The sequence below is a fragment of the Columba livia genome, chromosome 3 (assembly GCF_036013475.1).
Source record: "Columba livia isolate bColLiv1 breed racing homer chromosome 3, bColLiv1.pat.W.v2, whole genome shotgun sequence".
Classification (NCBI taxonomy): Eukaryota; Metazoa; Chordata; class Aves; order Columbiformes; family Columbidae; genus Columba; species Columba livia.
The window spans coordinates 77,498,523-77,520,775 of NC_088604.1; the positions used below are offsets into that span (position 1 = coordinate 77,498,523).

General features: G+C 39.1%; 1 protein-coding gene across 1 annotated transcript in view; it reads left to right on the forward strand.

The window, feature by feature from the left end:
• The window catches only part of DISC1 (DISC1 scaffold protein), a 204,028-nt gene that overhangs the window by 135,320 nt on the left and 46,455 nt on the right, over positions 1-22,253 (forward strand). Inside the window, exon 10 of the mRNA XM_065057750.1 lies at positions 20,808-20,868. Within this exon, the coding sequence (XP_064913822.1) occupies positions 20,808-20,868 (61 nt within the window). The remainder of the gene's footprint in view (positions 1-20,807; positions 20,869-22,253) is intronic.

Consider the following 22,253-nt stretch of genomic DNA (forward strand, 5'->3'; position numbering starts at 1 on the left):
TCAGATTGCAGGCTAATGAGACAGTTAAGCTCTGTGAGATGTGTATTCTCTCTTCCACATTGTCTTGTTGTCATGATCAGTCTGTTACAAAGATGCAAATTCCATTTTCTGACCCCACCATCTCCAGCCAGAAATCTTAAAGTCAAATGGGGTCAACATTACCTGTGCAGCCAGAAAGCACATGGGTTAGTACCGTGCTTATCCCAGTCTCATGGCTCTAGGACAATATAGGAGCAGTTATCATTTCCTTAAAACCAGAAGTGCCTGAAGTGATGTCTTCAGATTGATTAAGTTTCTTTTTCGGAAGCTCTTTCCTGTGTTGTGAGTCCGGATGAGCTGATTTGAACTCACAAAAATATTTAATTCAGATTAATGTATCTCTACTGCTAAGCTGAATTGCTCTGTTAATAGCATCCAGAATAGTGAATGACTTGATTAGGAAGAGAAAACCTGATTGATAAACTTATTTTCTTGAAGACTTATCTGTCTTCTTTGAAGCTGCCTTGCTTTTGAATCATTACTGTGATATCATTCGCATGTATCTGTACCCTAAAAACATTTTTCTTTAAAATGTGGTCTCCAACAAGCTTTATCAAATCCTCTTGCTTAAGTGCAACTTTATGAATATTTTGAGATGTTTTCTACAAGTGGATGGTAGTGTTTTGAAAATACCCATCACAGTTTTTAGTTTAGCTCAATTGAAAACAATCAACAGATTAGCAAGCAATGCTTTTTGTCCCTAATTCCCATATCAAAGTTGTTTGTGTTAACTAGATAGAATGCATTCTGAGGCAATATGTGTAAAGGCTTGTTTATTAGCAAGGATGAAGTTATCCTCACTTGACCTGAATTTTTTTCTTTGTTTTGTGCTTTTTCCAGATGCTTCCAAATCATTTAAATGGAAAATAATTTCTATTTGAACTGCACTAGCATCATTTTATCTTCATGTTTTGTGGTTTATTGCTTAATTTAAAACAAATCTGTAAAAAGTAAAGGTAGTATTAATAAAATAGTGCTGTTCTTTCAAAAAAATATTAACACTACTGACAGTCATACATACCTTTTTAAGTTTAGTCAGAAAATGGTGTTGTTCAGTAAAGAAAATTGTGACTTTCTATGTAAAATTATTATAAACATAATTCCATCTATGATTAGTTGCATGAGTATAGCGTTAAGGGTATTATACAAGAAGACTATTGTCATAGCTTTGCTACCTCATTTGAGCCCATTCTGTGTATCCCAGTTGAGCCCCAGCACTTGTACACTTTGTATTTGACTTCCCCTTCCATAAAGGTTGTTATTAAGAGGATTCAACCCTCTGACCCCTCTCTGTATCCTTGTTACATCTTCTTGTGCCAGTCACCCACTGTGCATCATGAATGCTCATCAGGAGTTGAAGCAGTAGGCTTCCAGACTCGGTCTGGGAGTTTTATGTAGGTGGACAAAGGAGCTGTGATTGAGGCAAAGAGATTTTTGCTTCTCTCTCTTTTTTTCTTTCTTTTTTTTTTTTTTTTTTCCCCTTCCAGTGGCAGTACTGTGAGCACTCTCTATTTGAACTCTTTGATTCAATCTGCAGTGCCTCATCCCATTGGTAATTTGTTCTGGTGTTCTCTATGTCAAATCTCATACAATCTTCATGGAAGTGATGAGACAGTCCTTTTAAATGCTGGAATGAAAAGATTTTATTTCTTTAGAAATGTAGGGTTTTGCTTCTTGTTCCGGTTAACAATTTTAAGTGCATGCTGCCTTTAATGGTCATTATTTTTATGCAGTATGCTGATACTTTGAAGCAGAACTTCAGTAACATCACTGAATGCTATGGGTGGTTGTTGAACTCAAAATCCATTATTATTGGAGAAAAGGTTTAATTGCTCAGGATAAGCAATTAAAGGGAGGTCTTGGAGCTGTAGTTTTGTTCCCCAAGAGCTGGAATTGCTGAGAAGTGCTGATCTCAGCAGATGACCAGAAAAAAGGATTAAAAGCCGAACACCGTCAGTGAGAGAATTAGTAACTAAACTTTCTAAAAATGAACATCAGGGTGAGTAATGGGATAGGTGATTTTTTTTTTCTTCATTTCTCCAAGTGTGCACATGCCTTCTCTGGAAGGAAGGGGCTTTCTATCTCTTATGACGATGTCACATCCAGATAACATAAAACTGTTTGAAACTTATATCTGAAACTCAATTCGTGGGGGTTTTTTTGAGAGACTTTGTTGTTTTTAAGGTGGATCTCCTCTTTGTGTTTTGTGTTGCATTGATTCTTAAAGCTGTTCTTTTTTTTTTTTTTTTTTTTTTGAGAGGTCTCTGCTATTTTTTTTATTAGTTCTACTACAAAGTCTGGAAACACTGTGCAGGGGAGGGGGAAGAATTTCCATTAAAATTATAAAGGGAAATCTGAAAAATGATAGCAATAAAAAGAAATTTAAACTCTAGCATTGAATTGAAATATCATTTGACTTGTGCTTGGCTTGAATGTTCCCTGTTATGCCCTGTGGAAAATAACTTGCCTGTGATGAGTTGTGCTGATGCGGCACTAGAAAAAGCTGTTCATACTGAGATGGACCTTCGTGTGTATTGACTAGTTAAGTTTGTGAGGGGATAGTGGTGTTGAGCTGGAAGCATATTAAGTAATGCAGCTAAAAGAGGATTTTGCTGAAATTATTTATATCGGCTATTATTTTGAAGATCCAGAGACATTAATGTCCATGCAGAACAGACAGGGAAGATTCTTTTGTGCCAAGGGATCTTCCCATTTCTGTTTTGCTGTTTTCCCCTTCTTTTCTAGCAGCTGTTCATCAGATTCAAAATGAAGCACCCTGGTGCCTCCTAACCCCTCTCTCTGAAGCGGTTCCTGTGCTGTGATATGCCCTGATGTGCCTCCTTCCCTGCCAGCCCACATTAGGTGCTAATGTCCTGCATGTGCTTTATGGGTTAAGGTGAATGCTGACACTAATGCTACAGGAACATAGGCCGTTTATGCACATACTTAATGCTGTGACTGCAGATAGGTGAGACACCTTTGTTAAGTCTTTTTGAAGAAGAGTTAATGGAAGTGGAAAAAAAAAGATTAAAAAAGCAGGTCAGAAGCAGAGCCCTGCTGAGAGGATGAGAGGAGTGAGAGTTTGTTTCTGTGATATGTACCAGCCTATTAACTTTTTGCTTTGACCTCTGTAAGTTACAGTCTCTCTTTGAGGTGAAGTAGAGGGCCCCCTTGGTAGGAATTGTCAATCACAGTCTGTCGACAGATCCACTACCTTGGGTTGTCTTGCCCTTCACAAACTGTAGGCATGTCTCAGGTCTCCTTTGGGGAAAGGTGGTGTATCCCTGTGCAGGAGGCTGGAATGCAGTCTCCATGAACACTGGCTGTTTCTGGTATTGAGGACATCCCCACTAAGCTTCTGAAACATTCTGGTCCTTCAGGTGACATGGTGATCTTGCCCATCACCTGTGGTGAAAATGTACATTGGCAGGATGCAGCATACCCCCTTTTACAGCTGAGGGGTGGAATTTGGTTTCACCTTGGTAATGCTTTTAGAAATGTAACACCAGAAATTGCCTTAATTTTGGTTATGTGTTTAATAGGCTTAGGCTGTGGGTCTGTTGAAGCAGTGTGCAGTTTGGAGCAACAAACTGAGCAGTTGGACGCTTGGATTCAGCTCCTGTCTCCTCACAGAGTGCCTATACCTTTCTAGATCTGTTCAGGTAACTGTGAAATGACAAAACAGTTCCTCTCTCCCTAAAGAACGTCACTTAGTTTTTGGGATCTGGTAGTGAATGGTACTCATGTAAAGGCAGGACGCTGAGCAGTTCCTTGGTGCAGGAACTTCCTTGTGGAGGAGATAAGATGTAGCCATTGTCTGAAAACTCCTGGGTAGGGATCATCTGATCCTGGGCAGAACACTTGAGTAGCCTGAGAGCTGCTCTCTTTTTGCCAGGAGATAATTCCCAAAGGGGTTTTCTATTAACTGTCATAGCCCATCCAGAAGAAATTTCACCCCCTCATTGTTTTGGGCAAAAATGGGTATCCTCGTTTTGTTTCAGCAGTTGTAGAGGATAAAGCATGCTTAGGAAAAGCTGAGATTTGCCCTTAAATGCAGTAAAACATACAAGCTGTCCCTTCGCTCCAAAGCTCCTTGATCTGAAATAGTTGTGGTTCCTATCAGCTAGAATTCCCATCGCAGTGGCCAAAGTACATTGCTGCCTCTGTGCTTTTTTTGTAAGAATTTTTTTCCTGAAATAGGCTTTTTTGAACAGTGAAGGATTTTTTTTTTTTTTTCTGTTTTTCATCTAGTCCTTTCCTCCACATCTGGAATGCCGTGATTACCCAATCAACAGCACCAGAGATAATTTAAGAGTCTTAAAAAAAACAGCAGAATCTTGTGGGAAGGATTTATAGCCTATTAGGGTGCCTGTATGTTTTTCCTCTGCCTAAAGAACCTTTGCATTATTGTGCTGTTTCTCAGGATGAAGATGCCCTCAAGGAACACAGAAGTTCATCATAAAAATGTACTTGAGCATTCTTTTCCTAGAAATCACTCTAAATAAAAGATGCGTAATAAGTTAACACTGAAACTGTGTTTTCTTGGACAGTTTAGGTCAAAACATCAGATATTCTTCAAATAATTGACAAGGTGCAGGATAAGGACTTTTTGTTAGAGATGAAATGAGTTATATCTGTGTTGTATTTCCCATGCTCTGGTAGAAAGCAGATTACATTAACACCTTTCAAAATGCATGAATTCTCAAGACAGTACAAATCACATACATGAAATCCAATGCCGTTTAATGCCTTGGTTGCTAATTCCTTAGCTAAAGAAGTCAGGAGATAATCAAAGATGAGTCCTTCTAGATTACAAGCTGATTTTTATGGTGGGTGACAGAAGCCCTTTTGCAAGGGTTTCCTTTCATTCTCTTTCATTTTGTCTGCTTCTCCACTCCACTCCTCCTTGCACCGTACGAGCTGGGCAAGTCTGCCCGGCTGTTGGAATCTGGATAATTCCTTGCATGCCAGGCTGACTGCAGAGGGCTGGTGTGCCCCAAGAGTTTGGGGCAGAAGGTGGCACTGTTGACTCTCTGTAGGGCTTGAGTCCTGCCAGGGTGCCCTGAGCTGGAGACTGACCCTAGGGTGTCTGCTGCATAGGATGCTCCTGGTCCTGAACCGTTATGAATGAGAAATTCCTGTTTTCCAAATAGAAAATGGATAACTGTGGTAGTAACTGAAGGCAGGATGGAAAAAGTTTTGAGGAGAGCTCCTCAAACCATTGAGAGTGGATTTTAAGAATTTATTGAGAAGCCCAGAAGGAAGAGGTCATAACTGCAGGCAGTATGAGTAGAAGTGTCAGTTTTCCAAAATGACCGTACCTGGCCTCCTGTTGTCTATTTGACCAGTTCGCCTGGCCAGTAACTCTTCAGATCATCCAATTTGGTGGGAGAACAAGTGTTCAGAACTCTGTTAAAAAAAATTATGAAAACCTCAATATGTTAATGCTCTTCAAAGAATCATAGCTGTCTAAATGTCAAAGAGCTTCCCACAAGAATATATTTGGTGCGAAGATGCAATTGCAGAAATCGGGGTAAGACAGTTGTATTTTCCTTTGCTGACATGTTCCACTTCCAGTTTTAGTGAAGCTGTGCTCGCTTCCTGCTACTGACTGCAGCATTGTACCCTGTTTAAATATCTTCTAGGGAAGACCAAGGAGAATGAAGCTATTAAAAAAGAATCTGAGGTTCTCTGGGATCATTGGAAATGAATAATTATTAAGCAATTCTGCCTCACAGGTTTTTAGAAAGTGAGTGTTTAATTGCTGCTACTCCAATGCATTTTCACAGGGAATGGTTCCCCTCTGGACATCTCCATTCTCTTTGGGTAATTTAGTTTTAAAAATGCTGAAAACTGGAATAACGCACAATTAAGAGTAATAGTTAGACCACTTGTTAGGGAAGTGATAGCAGATTGACAGTCTTATGTGAAACACAGAGAAAGCAGAGAAGCTTTTTTCCCCTCAATACTTGCCCTAACCCTGAGTGGATGCATCTTGAGGAAAAGTCTGACACAAATTCCCATACATTTGTGTGTCTGTATATGTTAAAGAGAAACTTCTAATCAATGTTTCTGTGGGGATATAGAAATGCAGAATGATAGGTGGTGGGTTTTTTTATTATTTTTTAATTTCTTTTTTAATGAGTTGATTATACAAAATTTGGAGAATTCAAATTCAGCTGAATAGTCCTTTAAAGGCAGAATTTTCTTCATAGTATTGAATATTACAGTAATATGTTGCTTCTCTGACTCTGTAAATTCATTTGTGCTTGTAATCTAATCCTTCTAAGGCTAATCTAGGCCTTCCTGTGCTGCTAAGTAGGTAGATATAATAAGCAGTCTATTGATTGGTGTTGCTCTACCTGGTTCCAGAAGCACTTATTATGCCAAATAGCTTTTACTTTGCTGGGCACTCTATCTCATCTGGTTTTGCTGCTGAGTTTTCATGCAATAGTAAGCATCTTATAATGCTTACTTTCTGAAATATGCATTTTGTTTGTTTGTGTTCTGACAATATATTCATTTTCTTTCAATTTACGTATGGTTTCTGATCTTTCATGTGTTACTGTCTTCCATATAAAACATTTTTTGCCCAGCTGAGTATTCATAAGTCCTTGCCAGCTATTTATAATTCACTAAAAGCCTATTTTCTGTTTCACAGATCAGTTTGCATTGCAGGTAGGGTGGAATCTGTTATGTATTTCTGTGATGTTTTCTCTCAAAAAAGCATGCCCAGTGTCCCACACAGGCAAATCCTTTCATTCTCACCACTTTATCCACCATGAGATTACACGTATTTAGCCAGTCATGTTCACATACCTGGAAGCATTTCACAAAGGAACTTGATTCAGACATCTGAGTTAATTTTCCAGTATCTCTTTTTCTTATATACTGTTCTACCTGGTTCTGTGTCTATCATAGTCGTTCTTTTCAGGGCTTGTCAGAAGCTTTGGCGAGTTCACCCCTAGAGATCCATTGGGCAGTTGCAAAACAGGTATATATGTGGTACAAAGAAAAGAATTATAGATATTAATGATGAAATCCTCCTCTGTGTCACATCTATATATGTTGTAGTGTATGAGGAACAACCATTCTCATGCAGTTGACTGTGAAACCTGTCAATTGAGTGATTTCTTTTTGCGTCAACTGAAACACCATGATTTGATTTAAGATTATATAATTTTTGAAGTCGCCTGGCTGTAATTTCAAGTATGTTTCTGCAGAGAATAATGATTTACTATGAGTTAGTAATTTACAGAATTATCAGTTTTATAAGGCAGTTGTTTAGCTAAAATTTCAGAAGTTAACTATTATGTAAAATGATCAAAGGAATGAATCTTAAAGATCATCTTTGGCTGGGCAGAGATGTAGCCCCTGTACTGTGCTGACTTGATAAGACTGACCTGACTTGATCAGAGAGTTTAGACCAATCAACTGACTTGACTAAAATAATATCCTTTGGCCTTTTCTTTTATGTGACATACTTTGGCTTCATCAGAGTTGTAGTCCTGAGGTAGAACTCCATTAGGATACCCCTTCTCCTCTAGCATCTATATGCTTCTGTTCTAGCAGTTTGATCCAAAGATGCTGTTTGTGGTCTCTGAAGTTTATGAAGTTCATTAACTACTTCCATAGTTGTGTGCCTATATATATATATATGTATATACATATACACATGCATATACATATTCATGCAGTTTGCCCAAAAGTTAAGTAGTGTCCTACAGTACTTGTTCTGGGAACTTCTTACCTTAATTTCTTGTGGGCCTTCTCTCATCATTATTAAACTATGACTTTTTGGTCTGTGACTGTGGACTTTGTTGTGCTTGGTTCATCTCTACAGTAGAAACTAAATAGCTTTTCTGCACTAGTTGCATTTTCATGTAAGCAATATATTCTGTGTTAAATTCCCAGATCCTCCAAGTCTTCCTCATACTCACCTGTTCTTTTAAATTGAATGGGGAGAAAGTGCCTCTGTGGGGTTCTGAGGATTTCCACACTCCTGCAGGTTAATTTTGCCCTCTCTTTAGAACAGGCTTATTTTGCTTATCAGGCATCAAGGTCATTGGCATAAGACCACACTGCTGTAAGCTGAGGCATTGTGGTCTCTCCCACGAGCAAAGCCAGACTTCTTTTAAGATGTTCTTAGCCCAAGAAGGGAGAGGATTTCCTAGAATTTTAATCATACCCCTTATGTTTTCACCCAAATTAATGTGCTTTAGAGCTGTGATAATTGACCTGATGTTCTGTTTTTAGATTCGTGGTAGTAACCCTCAGAGCTAATTTACACAACGTGCTTTGAACTGAACTTGGTAATGCAAATATAATGTCCTATTAGCAAACTATGAATAGTTCCTACTGGGATTTGTACAATGATTCTGAGCTCATTATTGCTGTCATTCAATACTGTGGATGAGTACAGGAAAAAATAATTAAACAAAATAGTACTTTAAATCCCAAAAGGAATGTAAAATCAACAAAGTTGAAAACCCAGAAGTCTTAACTTGTGTTTAATATATACACCCTGTGGAAAGGGAGAGGGAAACATGGGTATGTGTTAAACACTCAGCATAGCTGCCCAGCCTAATTGGGTGGAAAAACTGATACCCAGTGAATCATGTATTTCCCCCCAATGATTCCATATTTCTCTGAATTTAAGACTGATAATGTTACATGGAAAATGGTATAAGAAGTATTTTCTTCTAATCCTCCTTTAAATATAAGTCATTTTCCAAAAGTGTTGCTTGGGGATTTAGCTGTGTGACTCTTGCTGATATCACTGGAAGTTCCATGGCTTAAAATGCACAAACAGCGCTTGCAATCCAGCGCTGTGAAAGCATTGCTGTGTGAGCATTTCTCATTGCTATAATGTGAACTAGTGTAAGCAGTAAAATCTATGGGAGGCCTTAAAGTTCAGAAAACTGTGGGATGTTTCTCAACTCTACATGAACTTCCAAGTCCACTTTTGGGTGTTTTGGCCCAGACTTTAAAGTTCAGTTGAGCAGGGGAGGAGGGGGTGGAAGACAGGCAAACCACTCTGTTCGACTGACAGTCAGCCAAGCAAAGAAGCGGCAGCTCAATTGAAAAAATGTTGTCCAATCTGGTGCTCTGTAGCACTTGGCTCCACTCAGATTTGAACAGAGTGCCCTAGAAAGTGGCCTGCAATATGCTCATCAGCTGCAGACCAGCTCGGACCAATGGAGCTCCCCTTGGGCTCAGTTCTTTCAGCAGCACTTTCCAAACTGCTCTTCATTATGACTTTTTTTTTTACCTATTTGACTCTATCCACTTCTCTTTCTGGAACCACTCCAGTCTGTTCCTGGGCAAAGTGTCTCTCTTACGCTGTTCACTGCCCAATGATTAGACCAGATACTGAGTGGGAAACCCAGGTCATCCTCTCTGTGTTCAGGCTGTGAGACTGGTGGAAAATTTCATTCCCTAGGCATCATAGCCCAAACTTTGTGTGGTCCAGCTGGTGGCTCGCAGACAATCTACCTGCCACCTTTTCCATGGAGGAGAGATGAGAAATGGCTGGATGTTATTTGAAGAAGGGATTAATTTCTCCTTAGACTGGCCAGAAAAAGTAGGAGCTATTGCTGCTCTTGCACCCTTGTGAGAAGGGAAGGTTGAGAGAGGAGTTAAAATCCTAATTTTATGTATTGGAGCAGCCTCACAATACTGGTGATGCTTTTGCTATGGGTTTTGGGACATCCTGAAGATTTGGACCTTGACTTTTACTAGAGTTGGACTTCTAGCTTATGTCTTCAAAACTTAATATCTTAAAACTTTTCAGGTACCACTTGAAAAATAGTTTGGGTCAGGAAGATTAGATCAACTAAGCATGTGAATTCATACCTAAAGAACATTTGGTATTATAAAATGTTAAATTAAGCTACTGTAGGAAGAGTCACTGGGAAGTTATTTCAACATTACCAGAATGACTAGTAAAATGTCCGCAAAGTACCGACTTGGGAGTCCTTATCAGATTGTGCTAAAAGTTTATTTTCTGCCAGGAACTTAAGCACTGGAAGTTTGATATGGAGAGCAAAACCAGAAGTAAAATTCCCTGTGGTAATGAATGATTTACAGGGTAAGTGAAAGAGCAAATCTGACAAGAACTTATAAAGATAAATTTGAAAGGCAGAGGACTGGAAAGAAAAAAGAAGAATAGAGGAGAAAATGAGACACAAACAATGTAGACTTAGGAATCACAGAAGGAGATATCTAGGGTAATATGGCAGACAAAATGTACAAAAAAGAAAATCGTAGTCTAAAGTCAAGAAGAAGTGTCAGCTGCATCAGAAATGGTTATTTTCAGTGGATTTTTTTTTTAAAGAAGCCACTGCATTAAAGCCTTGTGCTGCTTTGAAGAATGAATACACTCATCCTACTTACAATGTAGCAATGCTGAGACTCCATGTGAAGGGCAAGGTCTTTAATTCCCTTCCTTTGTGTACGTTACTCAAATAGAGGTCTTAGAGTTTAATTCAAATAAAAGATTTTCTATTGATGCTGTAACTGTCTACTTCAGTCTAGAAAGAGATTCTGAATTAGTAATAAGGCTGCTTTTTTCATCATCTCTCTAAGCAAAGTATGAAATAAGTACTTTTTTTTTCCTTCCCCCCCTCAACACCTTTTCCAAAAAGTTTATCCAGATAAGGGGAAGATGCAGATTTCTGTCTGACTCTGGTGACAGAAGAGGTTATCAAGGAAAAAAAAACACATGAAATACAGACTAGCATAGGTGGAAACTACATGGTCATCTGCAGTGTAGTAGGTTTTGTTTTCTATTGGAATGTCCTTGGAATCACTTGTTTATTGTGCAGTTGGAAGTGATGTGCGCAACTTATTTATAAAATGTACTTTATCATATTATATGAAGTCTTATGCCTTATGTTTCTTTCAAGTGCTCTAGTGTGGTAGAGTTTTGCATTGGAGAGCTAATAAGAAAGCTAACAAAGATTTTGTAGCGTGAGCAATGTTTTTAAGTCAGCCAATTTAAATTAATGATCCTGTCTTGAAAGCAGTTCATAAAAAGTCTGCCCACTCAACAGTGCGCACTTGTGTCTGTGGCTCTGCCCTTTTGGGTGCTTGGGATTAATATGAGCACTTAATGCACATACATTCCTGTAGCTACATCTGTTTTGCTCAGCTGCTGTAATTTTCCCAGTTACCTTTGGTAAATCCCTGCTCCAGCTTTGTATGTTAGTAACAGAGAGCCTTTTAAGGTGTCACTGCATGTTCATGGTCAAAAGCATCGTGTTTACATTGATATGTCAAATCGAGCCAAATATTACTGATGGGTTTAATGAAACTCAGAAGCAGTTGTGTGCAGGTTGTGTAACACCAGGAGGAGGAGGCCAGGGCAAAGATTATTAGGGATTAAGGAAATAGATATATTAAGGTGGTCTGCTTTAATCCTTGTGCCTGGAATGGCTACAGAACAGGCTCTGTGTGGCCTCTCTGCTGGGCAGCTTCACATTTTTTCCTGTTTAGAAGCCTGTAATTGCGTTGCAGAAAAGATGCCTGGTATAGCCAACAGTGGCCAAATAATTCACAGAGGGTTTCTGAAAACTGCAGTGTATCAGGCGATGTGGGGCACTTTGCTTCTCTGTATCACTGCTCATTGTCAGCTATTTTTCAAAAAAGAAATTGCTGCTTCTCTGTAGTTTGAAGACCTGGTCTAGATCCTTGGAGAGAACAGCAGTGCAAAAATGCAAGTTAGTGCTATTTGCAGTTATCGTTTGTAAGCTTTGGTACAGAAAATCACTGCTTTATTTTATGTCATTTCAAGGTTGTTAAAAAATAGCTTCCAGTGCTGAATAGTCCTTTCTTGTCGCTATTGCAATTTGTATTACTTCTAACCTTCAGTATCTACCTTTGAGCTCTGCTTTGCTTTCCTTAAAATAATCTGAAGGACTGATGTCTTAGCAGCCATTTGTTCTGTTGGAGTGAAGATAAGTGTTTTCCTTTGTCGGTGGTAACTCTGGCCTTCTTTTACTACTTTTTTTTCTTCATTGCTTTTCAAGGCACTTATAGTTGTATTCGACTTTCCCTTTCATCTATTTTATTAGCCAAATTCTATGAGAGCATTTGGGAACAATTATTTTTGTTCGATTGGGGTTATTTTTGTTTTGGGTTTTTTGTTCGATTTGGTTTTGTTGTTGTTGTTTCTTTTGTTTTGGTGTGGGTTTTGTTTTGGGTTTTGTTTTGCTTTTTTTTGGGCTGTGCTCCAGTGCTGCATTTTTGTTCCATAAAGAAGTTTTGAGCACAAATATCTTCTGCATTAAATAATTGTATTTGTTGAAGTACAAAATGTGTTTTATCCTCTGGCTGAGGGCTGTCTCTCTGTAGGTGCCTGAGCTCTTGCTAATTTGTATAGCCTGACTGGCAAACATGTTGAGCTGGAGAAAAGGTAATTAGCTATATTAAGACTAGCGTGAAATTTTGCAGAGTCCTTTTGAAAAAACAATTCTGAGGTCGTTAGAGTAATTCAAAGAAATCTTTGACCATCTTTCCTTTGTGACCTTAAATTAAAAAGCCAAAGTGGGTTCCTCTTTTAATGTAATTTTTTGATTGCAATTCAGGGACTAAAACATTAGGTGTAATACCGAATACTGAGAGTTCAGCTGAATATCTGCTATGGGAGATCTTAAACCAACTACTGTATATTTTAGAAGCCTTGATGTTGAACAGTTGTGACATACGTCCAGTGGTCTATGGATCATCCCTATTAGCCATAAGCCAAAAACTCAATGATGATTTCACTTGTCTTATAGTTTGTCTCCTGAGACAAAAAAAACAAGAGGTTTGAACAGTTCCTGCTTTTCATAATCTAGGCATTAGGTGGTGTCAGTTATTGTCATGGAGCTTAGCCCCTGCATAAAGCCTAATTGTTCTCTGGTGTTTGTCTTGGATAGCTGCATAAATGGCTCATTCTGGGCCTTTTTGTTTTATCTAACGGTGTTAAAATAAATCTTACTTTCAGGAAAAAGTTGTGGCAATTCAAGTCACAAGTTTGAACTCTCTTGGTGCCTATGCACATATCGTGTCTGGTTGCCATGTTAGTTTGTGTAATGGATTCCAGATGATCTCTTGTGACTGCTGACAGTCCGCAGAGGGTGAGCTGGACACATGGCTCCCCTTGATGTTCAGGCTTTGCTTTGTGAGTAGAAATGAGAAAGAAGAATTGGGGCAGTCTGGATGAACAGCTGGTCAGCAGAGGATTGAAGTAATAGGTTGCAAACAGGCAGAGAGGGAAACCAGGTAAGAGAAAATGTGAAGAAAATATAAGGAGATTGCTCTCTCTCCCCCTCTGCCTTTCCCTTCATTTCTCCCAAATTGCTGAGTGGAGAATGGAAGGGAAATAGGAATGGAAAGGGAAGGGAAACTTTCCTCATGTTTTTTGGAGAGGGTATGATACTTTCAGCACTAAGGTGCATTGATAAATGATTGTTCGAGGTAAACACTCACTTGGGCAGATGTACAGAAGCTAGCAAAACAGTTAGGAGGGTCCTATCTGTGTGATGGGATGGAAGAGTAAAACTCAATCCTCACATTGTCCATAGGAGAATTCAGGAGCTTTCTGCCCCTGCGGATGTTCTCAGTGCAAATAGAATAGAATAGTTCAGTTGGAACTTCAGCATCGTTCCAGAAATAGTGCTGTGCAGTCATGCTGGAGTTAAAAAATGCACATGGTTTCATGTCTCAACTAATTTAAAATAAAGTGAAACCTGTCTGTAATGGAGAAAACCTTTCCGGGAGAAGGTGGCTTCTTTGTCAGCAGTGCAAAGCAGAGGGATAGTTTGGGTTTAGGGTTGAGTGCAGCTACCCCAGCACTGAGAGCATTGCCATCTGGTGCCAAGCACAGTGAAGAGGCAGTAATGGTTTTCTCCAGATCTGCAGCCAATTTAAAGCTCCTTTTGGTGATCCCCAAACACAGCATTTGTAGCTTTTGAGTAATTTGTGGAAAAGTAACCAAACCTGTGGTAGGGGGTCTCCACCTGGCCTGTGGTTACTGCAGAGGTGGTATGAGCAGGAGAGAAGGTTAAGTTGGAAAGCCTGGAGCCTGCTCCAGACCCATGGCTGGACATGTGGGTGGTCTTGAACTAATCACTTTATAACCCTTCCTGCAATTTATATAGCTCTTTAAATTGTTGAGGCACATCTGTTGTCATCTAACTTAAGTGTTCTGGTCACTTTTGGGACAACGTTTCGCCTCCAGCCCCTTTAATTCAGAAGCGATGTGCTTGCTTTGATATTGCATAATAAAACAATTCATAACATTTCAGCTGATTTTTTTTATTAAAGGTAGATTATTTACTGAAAGTACTTATAAAGCAATTTGCCTCCTTCCCCCTGCTGTCTCCTTCATGCAGCTGTGTGTCTGGCACACCAGATTTTAAAGAAATCTGAAAGAAGCTTAGAAACCCTGTCAGGGTGGCATAATTCCCTTTAATATAGGCAATTTTGTCATCACAGATCTTGAAGGGTCACCTGTCTCTTTGGATGAAAGGTATCACATACAATGAAGAAGGTTCAGGAGGTAAATTCTGGGAATGTCTGTTTTCAAATGTGCTGTTTTATGCAGGGTGGTTCCCCCCACCCTCCTCTTCTGCTCTGCAAACCTTTTATGCCATGCCCAGAGAGACAGAATTGTAAGTTGTTAGAGCTGCTGGTACCTCCTGCCATTTCTCTTTTTTAAGATCTAGTTTTCTGGTTTTTATTTCTGTGTCAAACTTCTGTTCACACTGAGATTTTCTATGCCTTATATCTGGCCTGACATCTAACCCAAGGGCAGGACGTGGCCTCTCTATTGAAATCAGTAATTTCCATATACTTTATATGTTTAGATTTTAATTTTTTACATCAAAGGCAGGGTCCCACTTGACTCATTGGGGGTTCATTTTTGCACCGAAGCCTGCAAATTAAGCCAGCTGTAAATATGTTGAGGCAGAGAAACAAGCAGATGGAGCATGTTCATTGCCTGCTTCTGCTATGTGTTGAACAGTGCCATCTCTCCAAATGAGCTGGTACTTGGCCTTTCTGGGGTTTCCTAAAGAAAGCAAGCGGTTGTCTTGGGTCCTCCAGTGGCCACCCACTCCCAGCATGTCTGGAGGCTCAACTGTACTCTTCCTCATGTTCAGGATGTACCCACGAGTTTGAGAGAAAGTTAACAGTGGACCTTCTGTGTCAACAGCCGCAAAGGGAACTTCCTGAGGAAGATTAATTGTTCACTCTGTACTTTTCCTCTTTTCCTGTTTCAGTGCAGCAAATGTGGGAAAACACTATGCTGTCTTGTGTTCTGCCAATTTTGTTTTTCTTCATTACTTTTTGTATATTTTTATTCTCATATTTTTACCTAGGTTGAAGGTATGAAGTGGAAGGTGGCACCATGCTTTCAGGTTTTAAATGTAAGAGTGAGCAAAATATTCTAAGACAGTGATGCTCAAGCTAGGTCCTTCAATTCTTTCTTTCTGCTGCCTTATGGTATCAGAGCAATTGACTGTCTAGTGCTGGAGAGGCAACAGAAGCCAGTGGTGGAAATATTCATATAGACAAGGTGCAACATGGTGCATTCCTCTGAGAGCCCCCATCCTCTTATGGGATGAGATTAGGATAAGATCAACATTACCTGATTACCCAGTGGTTGCCACATACTCTCCTCTGTGCAGAGGGACCGAGGCTTGTCTGGCAGCCCTGCACAGTGCAGCCCTGCTGCATTCCCACAGCGCAGTCCCAGCAGAAATGCTGTGCTTGAGCTCCCTGCTGGTGGCATGTCACTGCCAAGCACAGCTTTGCTTTGCTGTGGCAGGACTGTATTCTATTCTCCAGACTCAGATGTTTTCAGCAGGAGGAAAAAAACCTTGTGTTTGTGTTATGGAATCATCTCCTATTTGGCAGATAGTATCTCCAACTCCATTGAGTTAGACTGGGTTTCATCTTTAAATGTAGGTCTTTAATTTCATTATGTTCGGTACCAATTTTTGTCTTCACAGTTCTTTGTGTAGTCTCTTCCTAAATTTTGGCCACCTCCTCTCTCATGTCTTTTTTTTTTTTTTTTTAATTTTGTGCAGTTCTGTAATGATATTTTGAGGATTAGCACATTCCTTAGAACAAACCACAACTGCTGGAAGAGACAGGTAGTGACTATGTATCTCGGTATTTACTTCATTACTGGAAGACAGTCAGTAAACCAGAATAGAATTTGGTTGATTGACTTGACCCATAATGTTTGCTTTTTTGGAGTATTTGCACATCTTTATTGAGCCACCTATTTGCCTCACTTTAATCCTGGCCTTTTCTGTTCTTTTTACTTGAGTTCCCTGGGAATAATGCACTGTAGAGAGGCTGTTGTTCTTTATGCAGAGCTGCTTCTTTGGGTTTTTTCCCCACTGTCTGCAAGATGCAAAAATCCTTGCCATTCTGTAATCCAAAATCTTGTTATTGGGCCTTGATAAATCATCTTGACATGTAGTTGAGTAGCTGAGATGTCATCTTTGAAGTCTGAAGCCTTTCCATAGTTTTTCAGACAATGTCACACATTAATGCAGCACATCTTCCATGACAGAAAAGATCAGATAATTTCAAATAAGCATGTTCTGCTTTCACTTCTCTCTTAGCATTAATAATAATTTGTACATTAAAATAAAATAGACTGCTTGCCCTGTCACTGTTCTATCAACCTTTTCTTAAGAGCCAAATCTCATCCCAGATCTTTAAGTCAGGCAAAATTTTCATTGAAGGCAGCGGGAATTTTCCTCTACCTGACTAATAAAGTGTTTGAGAAGGAGTGTAATGCTTGTGGATCAGAGAGGCTAGTTGTGTAGGCTTCAGGTTTGTCATGCAGTCAGGTACTGCCTTACCATTCTTTTGATGCTGGGTCTAGATCTGCTAGCAGCCATTGCAACTGTTCAAATGTTTAATTTTGTGTCAAAATATGTGTCATTATTTACTACTGAAAAGAAGGAAAAAAAAAAAGGGTGGGGGGGACTGGAAGAGTTAAAAAAGAAATAATGCCTTTTAGAATGAAAGGCAAAAAAATAACTTTGGGCTTTGTATCTCTGGGACTCAAGATGTGAATCACTAGTCTGTAGCAAACTACAGAGCTGTAGGCTGGCATTTACACACTTCAGTGATACTGACTGCCTATATTTTCAGGCACCTAATTCAATTTTTGTTCTTCTGAGGTGCCAAGCATCCACATCTGGAGCTTCCATATGGACACTGGGTTCAAGGTTTCTCCAGTCAGATATTCAGTTTTAGAAAGATTTTAAAAATAGTGATGATTGAATGCAAAGCATATGTCATGGTCCATAGGTCTTTGTAATTTCAATTTGTGAGGGCCAAGACTGAAGGAAAAAAACGATGATACACCTTTATATGCTGGCTCAAATAATGTTTGTAAGTAAGAGAAATAGCATCACTCCAGTGGGACTGCTTTCAGATGAGAAGGAAGTGATGTTGTTTTGAAAGAACTCTCTATACATTAATTATTGGAAGAGATTTATGCAGCTTCTAAAATGGCAGACCTACATTCCGTAACAACTAGGCCACCAGAGCACCTCACTTCTGCCCTTCAGCTCTTTCTGACCAGGACTGGTTCCAAGACTAGACTTTGCTGCTGGAAGCAGGAAGAAAAATATATGATAAAATAAGAGAAAGAAATGCTGAATCACTTTTCTTCAATTAAGACTTCACCAGAAAAGTCTATTTTTAATCTTAGGAAATACCCTTGTGTCTGATCTTCCATGAGTATTTATACTTTTTTATTTTAGTAGCTCCCCTCAAGGCCAATATGACCTAAGCATGTAAATCACCAAAGAAGTGATGAAAAAGCAATCCCATTTACTTAAATCTAAAAAAAAAATTGGCATGTTTATGCAGAAAAGAATCTCATAATTTTTTTTTTAGTCTGTCGTTTAGTACTTCCTTAGCAAGATTGAAGGCCTGCAGAGCTTCCTGTTTGAGATTTTTGCTTTGAAGTGAGGGTGAATAGATTCATTAAATTAGAACAAAATATCTGCTAATTTGTTGCTTGCCTTCTATTTCAAATGGATAATCTAAAAGGCTGAAAGCATTTGTGTATTTCTTGCAGTGCTCCTTGCAGTTTGTTATGAGGAAAGTAACCTCTATCAAATTTTTAAGCAATATTTTCATTCCAGCAAAATTTTCATGTCAAAGCTCTTCCAATTAAATGCAGAAGGTGGCAGAAGGTGGCAGGGAGACAAAGCTAGACTGGGTACCTTCTCTTTAAGCAGCAAAGTTTGCATGTCTTTTAATGTAGTTAAAACATTTGACAGGAGAGAGTAGAGTTTAGTGATGTGAGGTGATTTCCAAATGAGTGTTAGCTTTCTAGTGACCTACTTTTGACTAGTGGTATATTCTTGTCCATTACTTTTTGTCATTGAATAATGCTGATATATTAAGCTGTGTGCTTCAAGGGCATTGTAGAATTGCATGTAGGGGCAGGACAGAACTGTGAAAGTGCGAATTATTCTATCAGATCATACCCAATTAAAAAGTGACAAGCCCAGCAGGAGAAATTGAAAGAAAGGTTTATCTTTCATGTAACATAAGAAGTCACTATATCGGTTAGAAACAAAGTGAGTGTGAAACAGATTCTCCACCTCTTGTTATCCCTCTCCAAAAATTAATATCTGCTGACTTTATTATCTGAAAGAATAAGCCCCTGAGTTGTAACAGCTTATGCTGAGGGACATGATGACAATGGCAGGAGAAGGGGAAGTACAGCAGCCGTGCACCTTTAACTATCCACTATAAAAGCCTGCAGCACATTAGGGATTGACGGGCAGGGAGTTTGGAAAAAGTGGGTAGTTTATATAAAACTGTAGTGTGTCATTAAAGGAAGACTTGCAGTCTTGCAGGCTCTCCACAGTTTGGCAGGAAGCATAGGAATAAAAGCAAGGTGAAGAAACTGGGAACTTCTGCTAAGCCCAGTAGTTGTTATAAAACTGCTACAAGCTAAAGAAACTTCTCCAGTCTCCAGTGCCATTGCAAAAGTCCTTATACAACCTTTTGCATAACATTCACCAGCGCTCTTCTAGTGGTGAGATGGTTCTGGGAATGTATAAATAAATGCAGTTGTCTATGTCCAATGTAGTCTTCCAGAATCCTGCTGGCTCAAGATGTTGCATTGCAGAACCTGGTCTGATGGTGAATGTGGATCAAAGATGTTATGGACAGAATTGTGGTGCTTTCTGGAGTACTAGGATTGTGGTGGTGGGTTGGTTTGTTTGGGTTTTTTTTTTGCTAAGCTGATAAACTCTCTCATAAAATCAACAACAACAACAACAACAACAACAAAAAAAACAAAAAGTGAACCAGCTTTGCAAAACATGTCCTTTATTTGCTATTGGGATGTAGACCACTTCAGTGATGTGTGGCTGCTGTGTGACCAGGTGACCACCACCTTCTGCAGGCAGTCTATGTTGCATTGGCCCTGGTGCTTGCTGCTAATGGCATTACCTGAGTGGCTTCAGTTAGTGAACTCCCATGTGTATGTGTGTGTGAACACAACTGTAGCACAGCTGATTTGCTTATCACTGAGTTTTCAGATTAGGCTTTCGTGTGTGATGTTCTACTTTGTGAAGAAAAAAAAAAAGACAGAAACTAAAAGACAAAAGAGAAATACATGAAGAACTAGATATTTGTAAGCTGTGCTTGGAGGTGTTGTATTGTTGGGAAGATAGGGGGAGATGAATAGGTAAACTCAGAGGGTGCTTTATCCATGTAGCGAGTTTTACCCATAAAACCAGTACTGCTCTGTAGAATGCATCTCCATATATAATGTATATTTAATTGGTATACAATGAGTTAAGAGTTTAAAGGTGAGCAACTGATTAACAGTCCTACTAGACTTGGAGTTGGCAAGCAGATGTTAGGGAGGCAAAAAAAATAATCATAATATGAAAATTATTATTCTTTAAACACCTCTGTTTTTCTGGAGGGGATTTACCTTTTCCCCCATTCATACCCATGATGGAGAACCAAGGGCCATCCAAAAGAATGGGTTTATTGGGTTTATTATTGTGTATTATGGTAAGTGGTTTATCAGAGTGTCTTCTGAGTGAAGAAGTGGTAGGGACTCATATACAGGCAGTATCGAGGTCCAAACAGAAATCTCTAAAATACCAAACCACAAAAAAAGAAACCCAAATCTCATAACAAGATTGAGTGGCAATTCTTTCAATTCTGTAGTGTTTCAGTTCGATCAGAAGTTTGATATGAGATTCATAACATTTTAAAGGACTGATGAATTAGACTTACTTGTGTGCTTCTCCTGAAGGTAAAGGGGAGGACCTAGCTGTGTAGGTTTTCCTTCTTTTTTTTGTGTGTGTGGGTTTTTTAGGTGTACAGTTTTGTTTGTTTGGTGGGGTTTGGTTTGGTTTGGTTTGTTTGTTTGTTTTTGTCAAGAGGAAACTTCTACAAACTCTGGCTTTGTTAGTCTCACCATTTTTCTGCCATGACCAAGATATATTAATGTAATACAGACACAATACACTTTCAAGAAAAAAAAGAGAGAAGACACCCACACTGTAATTTGATTGTGGAAAAGATTAATGGAATGCTCATTTTAACTGATATATGTAAAATTTGTGGGTAAGACATAAGTTGGTTAAAAAAAAACCCAAAACAAAAACCAAAACTAAAACACACACACACAAAAAAAAGAAAAAAACCCCAAACCAATAACCAAGAAAACTGTGAAGTTATACCACTACCTAACTTTGAGTTTTATTTTGCAGTAACCAGCATAAAAGAAAATGCTGAAAAGTACATGGAGTTGCTGGAGGATAAACTACATAGGTAAGAATGATGCCACGGTAACCTTTAAAAGCTTAAAAATGCTTTTTAATGCAGCACTGACATGCATTAAAGTGCTAGGGAATGCTTTGGAACCTGCATTAAAATAATACTAAAACCAATTCCAATTTGGAAATCCCTAAGTGTGATTGTTGAGATCTCTGTTCATGGCTGTGGCAGCTTTGCCACCAGCCTGCCCATGGATGCTGGTAAGAGAAGGAATTGCTGTGTTCTGTCATGTGTCGGAGGGCTCTGGAGCAGCCTTGTTGCGGCCGGAGCACAGGGATGGTGTATGTGGCTGGTGTGCACCACTCCAGCTGCAGGTGTGGGAATCCATGGTGTGAGCTCTTGAACACCCAGAAGCCCTGAAGTATCGGGGATGTGAAAGCTAGCTGAAAAATCGCCCATCTGTTCCTATGCAAAACCTAACTCTGAGCAGAGCCAAGGGATCCCTTACCAGAATCCTGGGTATCTTTAACATGTAATGACTCTTTATATAACAGTTTTGAAAGAATGCCACTTCGGGGAATTGTGGAAAGCAAATAGAAACGAAGACAACAATGGAGATATTTTAAGAACTGAATGAAGAATTTACTTATTTTTATGCTTCCCCCCCCCCCCCCCCTTTTTTTTTTCTGAAAAAAAAAAAAAAAGCTAACACTTGTAGTGTTTTTTGTGTGAAGATCACCCCTCAAAATTTAGGCTGCTCTTTGAGACTTGGTTAGCAAATGTTGCAGTGCTGTTGTAATAGAATCTTCTATGGTAGTGGGACTTTGCCTTGGACAAGTATATTTATATGGAAGAAAGCTTTCATAGACAGTAATTGGAGTTTGTGTCTTAATAAAATGCAACCCATCAAGTTAGCATCGCTTCCCTTTCTATCATGAAGCAGGTATAATTAAGAAACTTGTTGCCCTTATTATTTTCTGTTGTATTGGTAAAGAGAGGGTTCTAGATCTTTTAGTTTTGCTCATACTTTTGAATATAGACGTGTTTATTTTGCATAACTTTTAATTTAGAAGTAGTTCAGAGCTGAATGAGAAGTGACGCAAACAGACCTCGAAAGAATAAGCTGTGTTTCGGTGTCCTGCCTAATCCCTCTCTTAATAACACACTCCGATCCATAAGTGTAAGACAAGTCTTAGGAACTTGCTCTGCGTTGTCTTTTTGTAAACCGTACTCTTTGTTAAAAAAATGAAATATAAGATATAACAACATGTATTGGTGCTTCTGGGCTATATGGATTTAACTAACATATCAGACTTCCAGAAACAACTAAATTTCTCTTTAGCTATTAAATACGTACAGAATCTGATTAGAAATATTTTCCTCCCTCTGAGAATTTATCAGATAGAATTTGCAGTTGTGGTTTGATTTACTTTATGTCT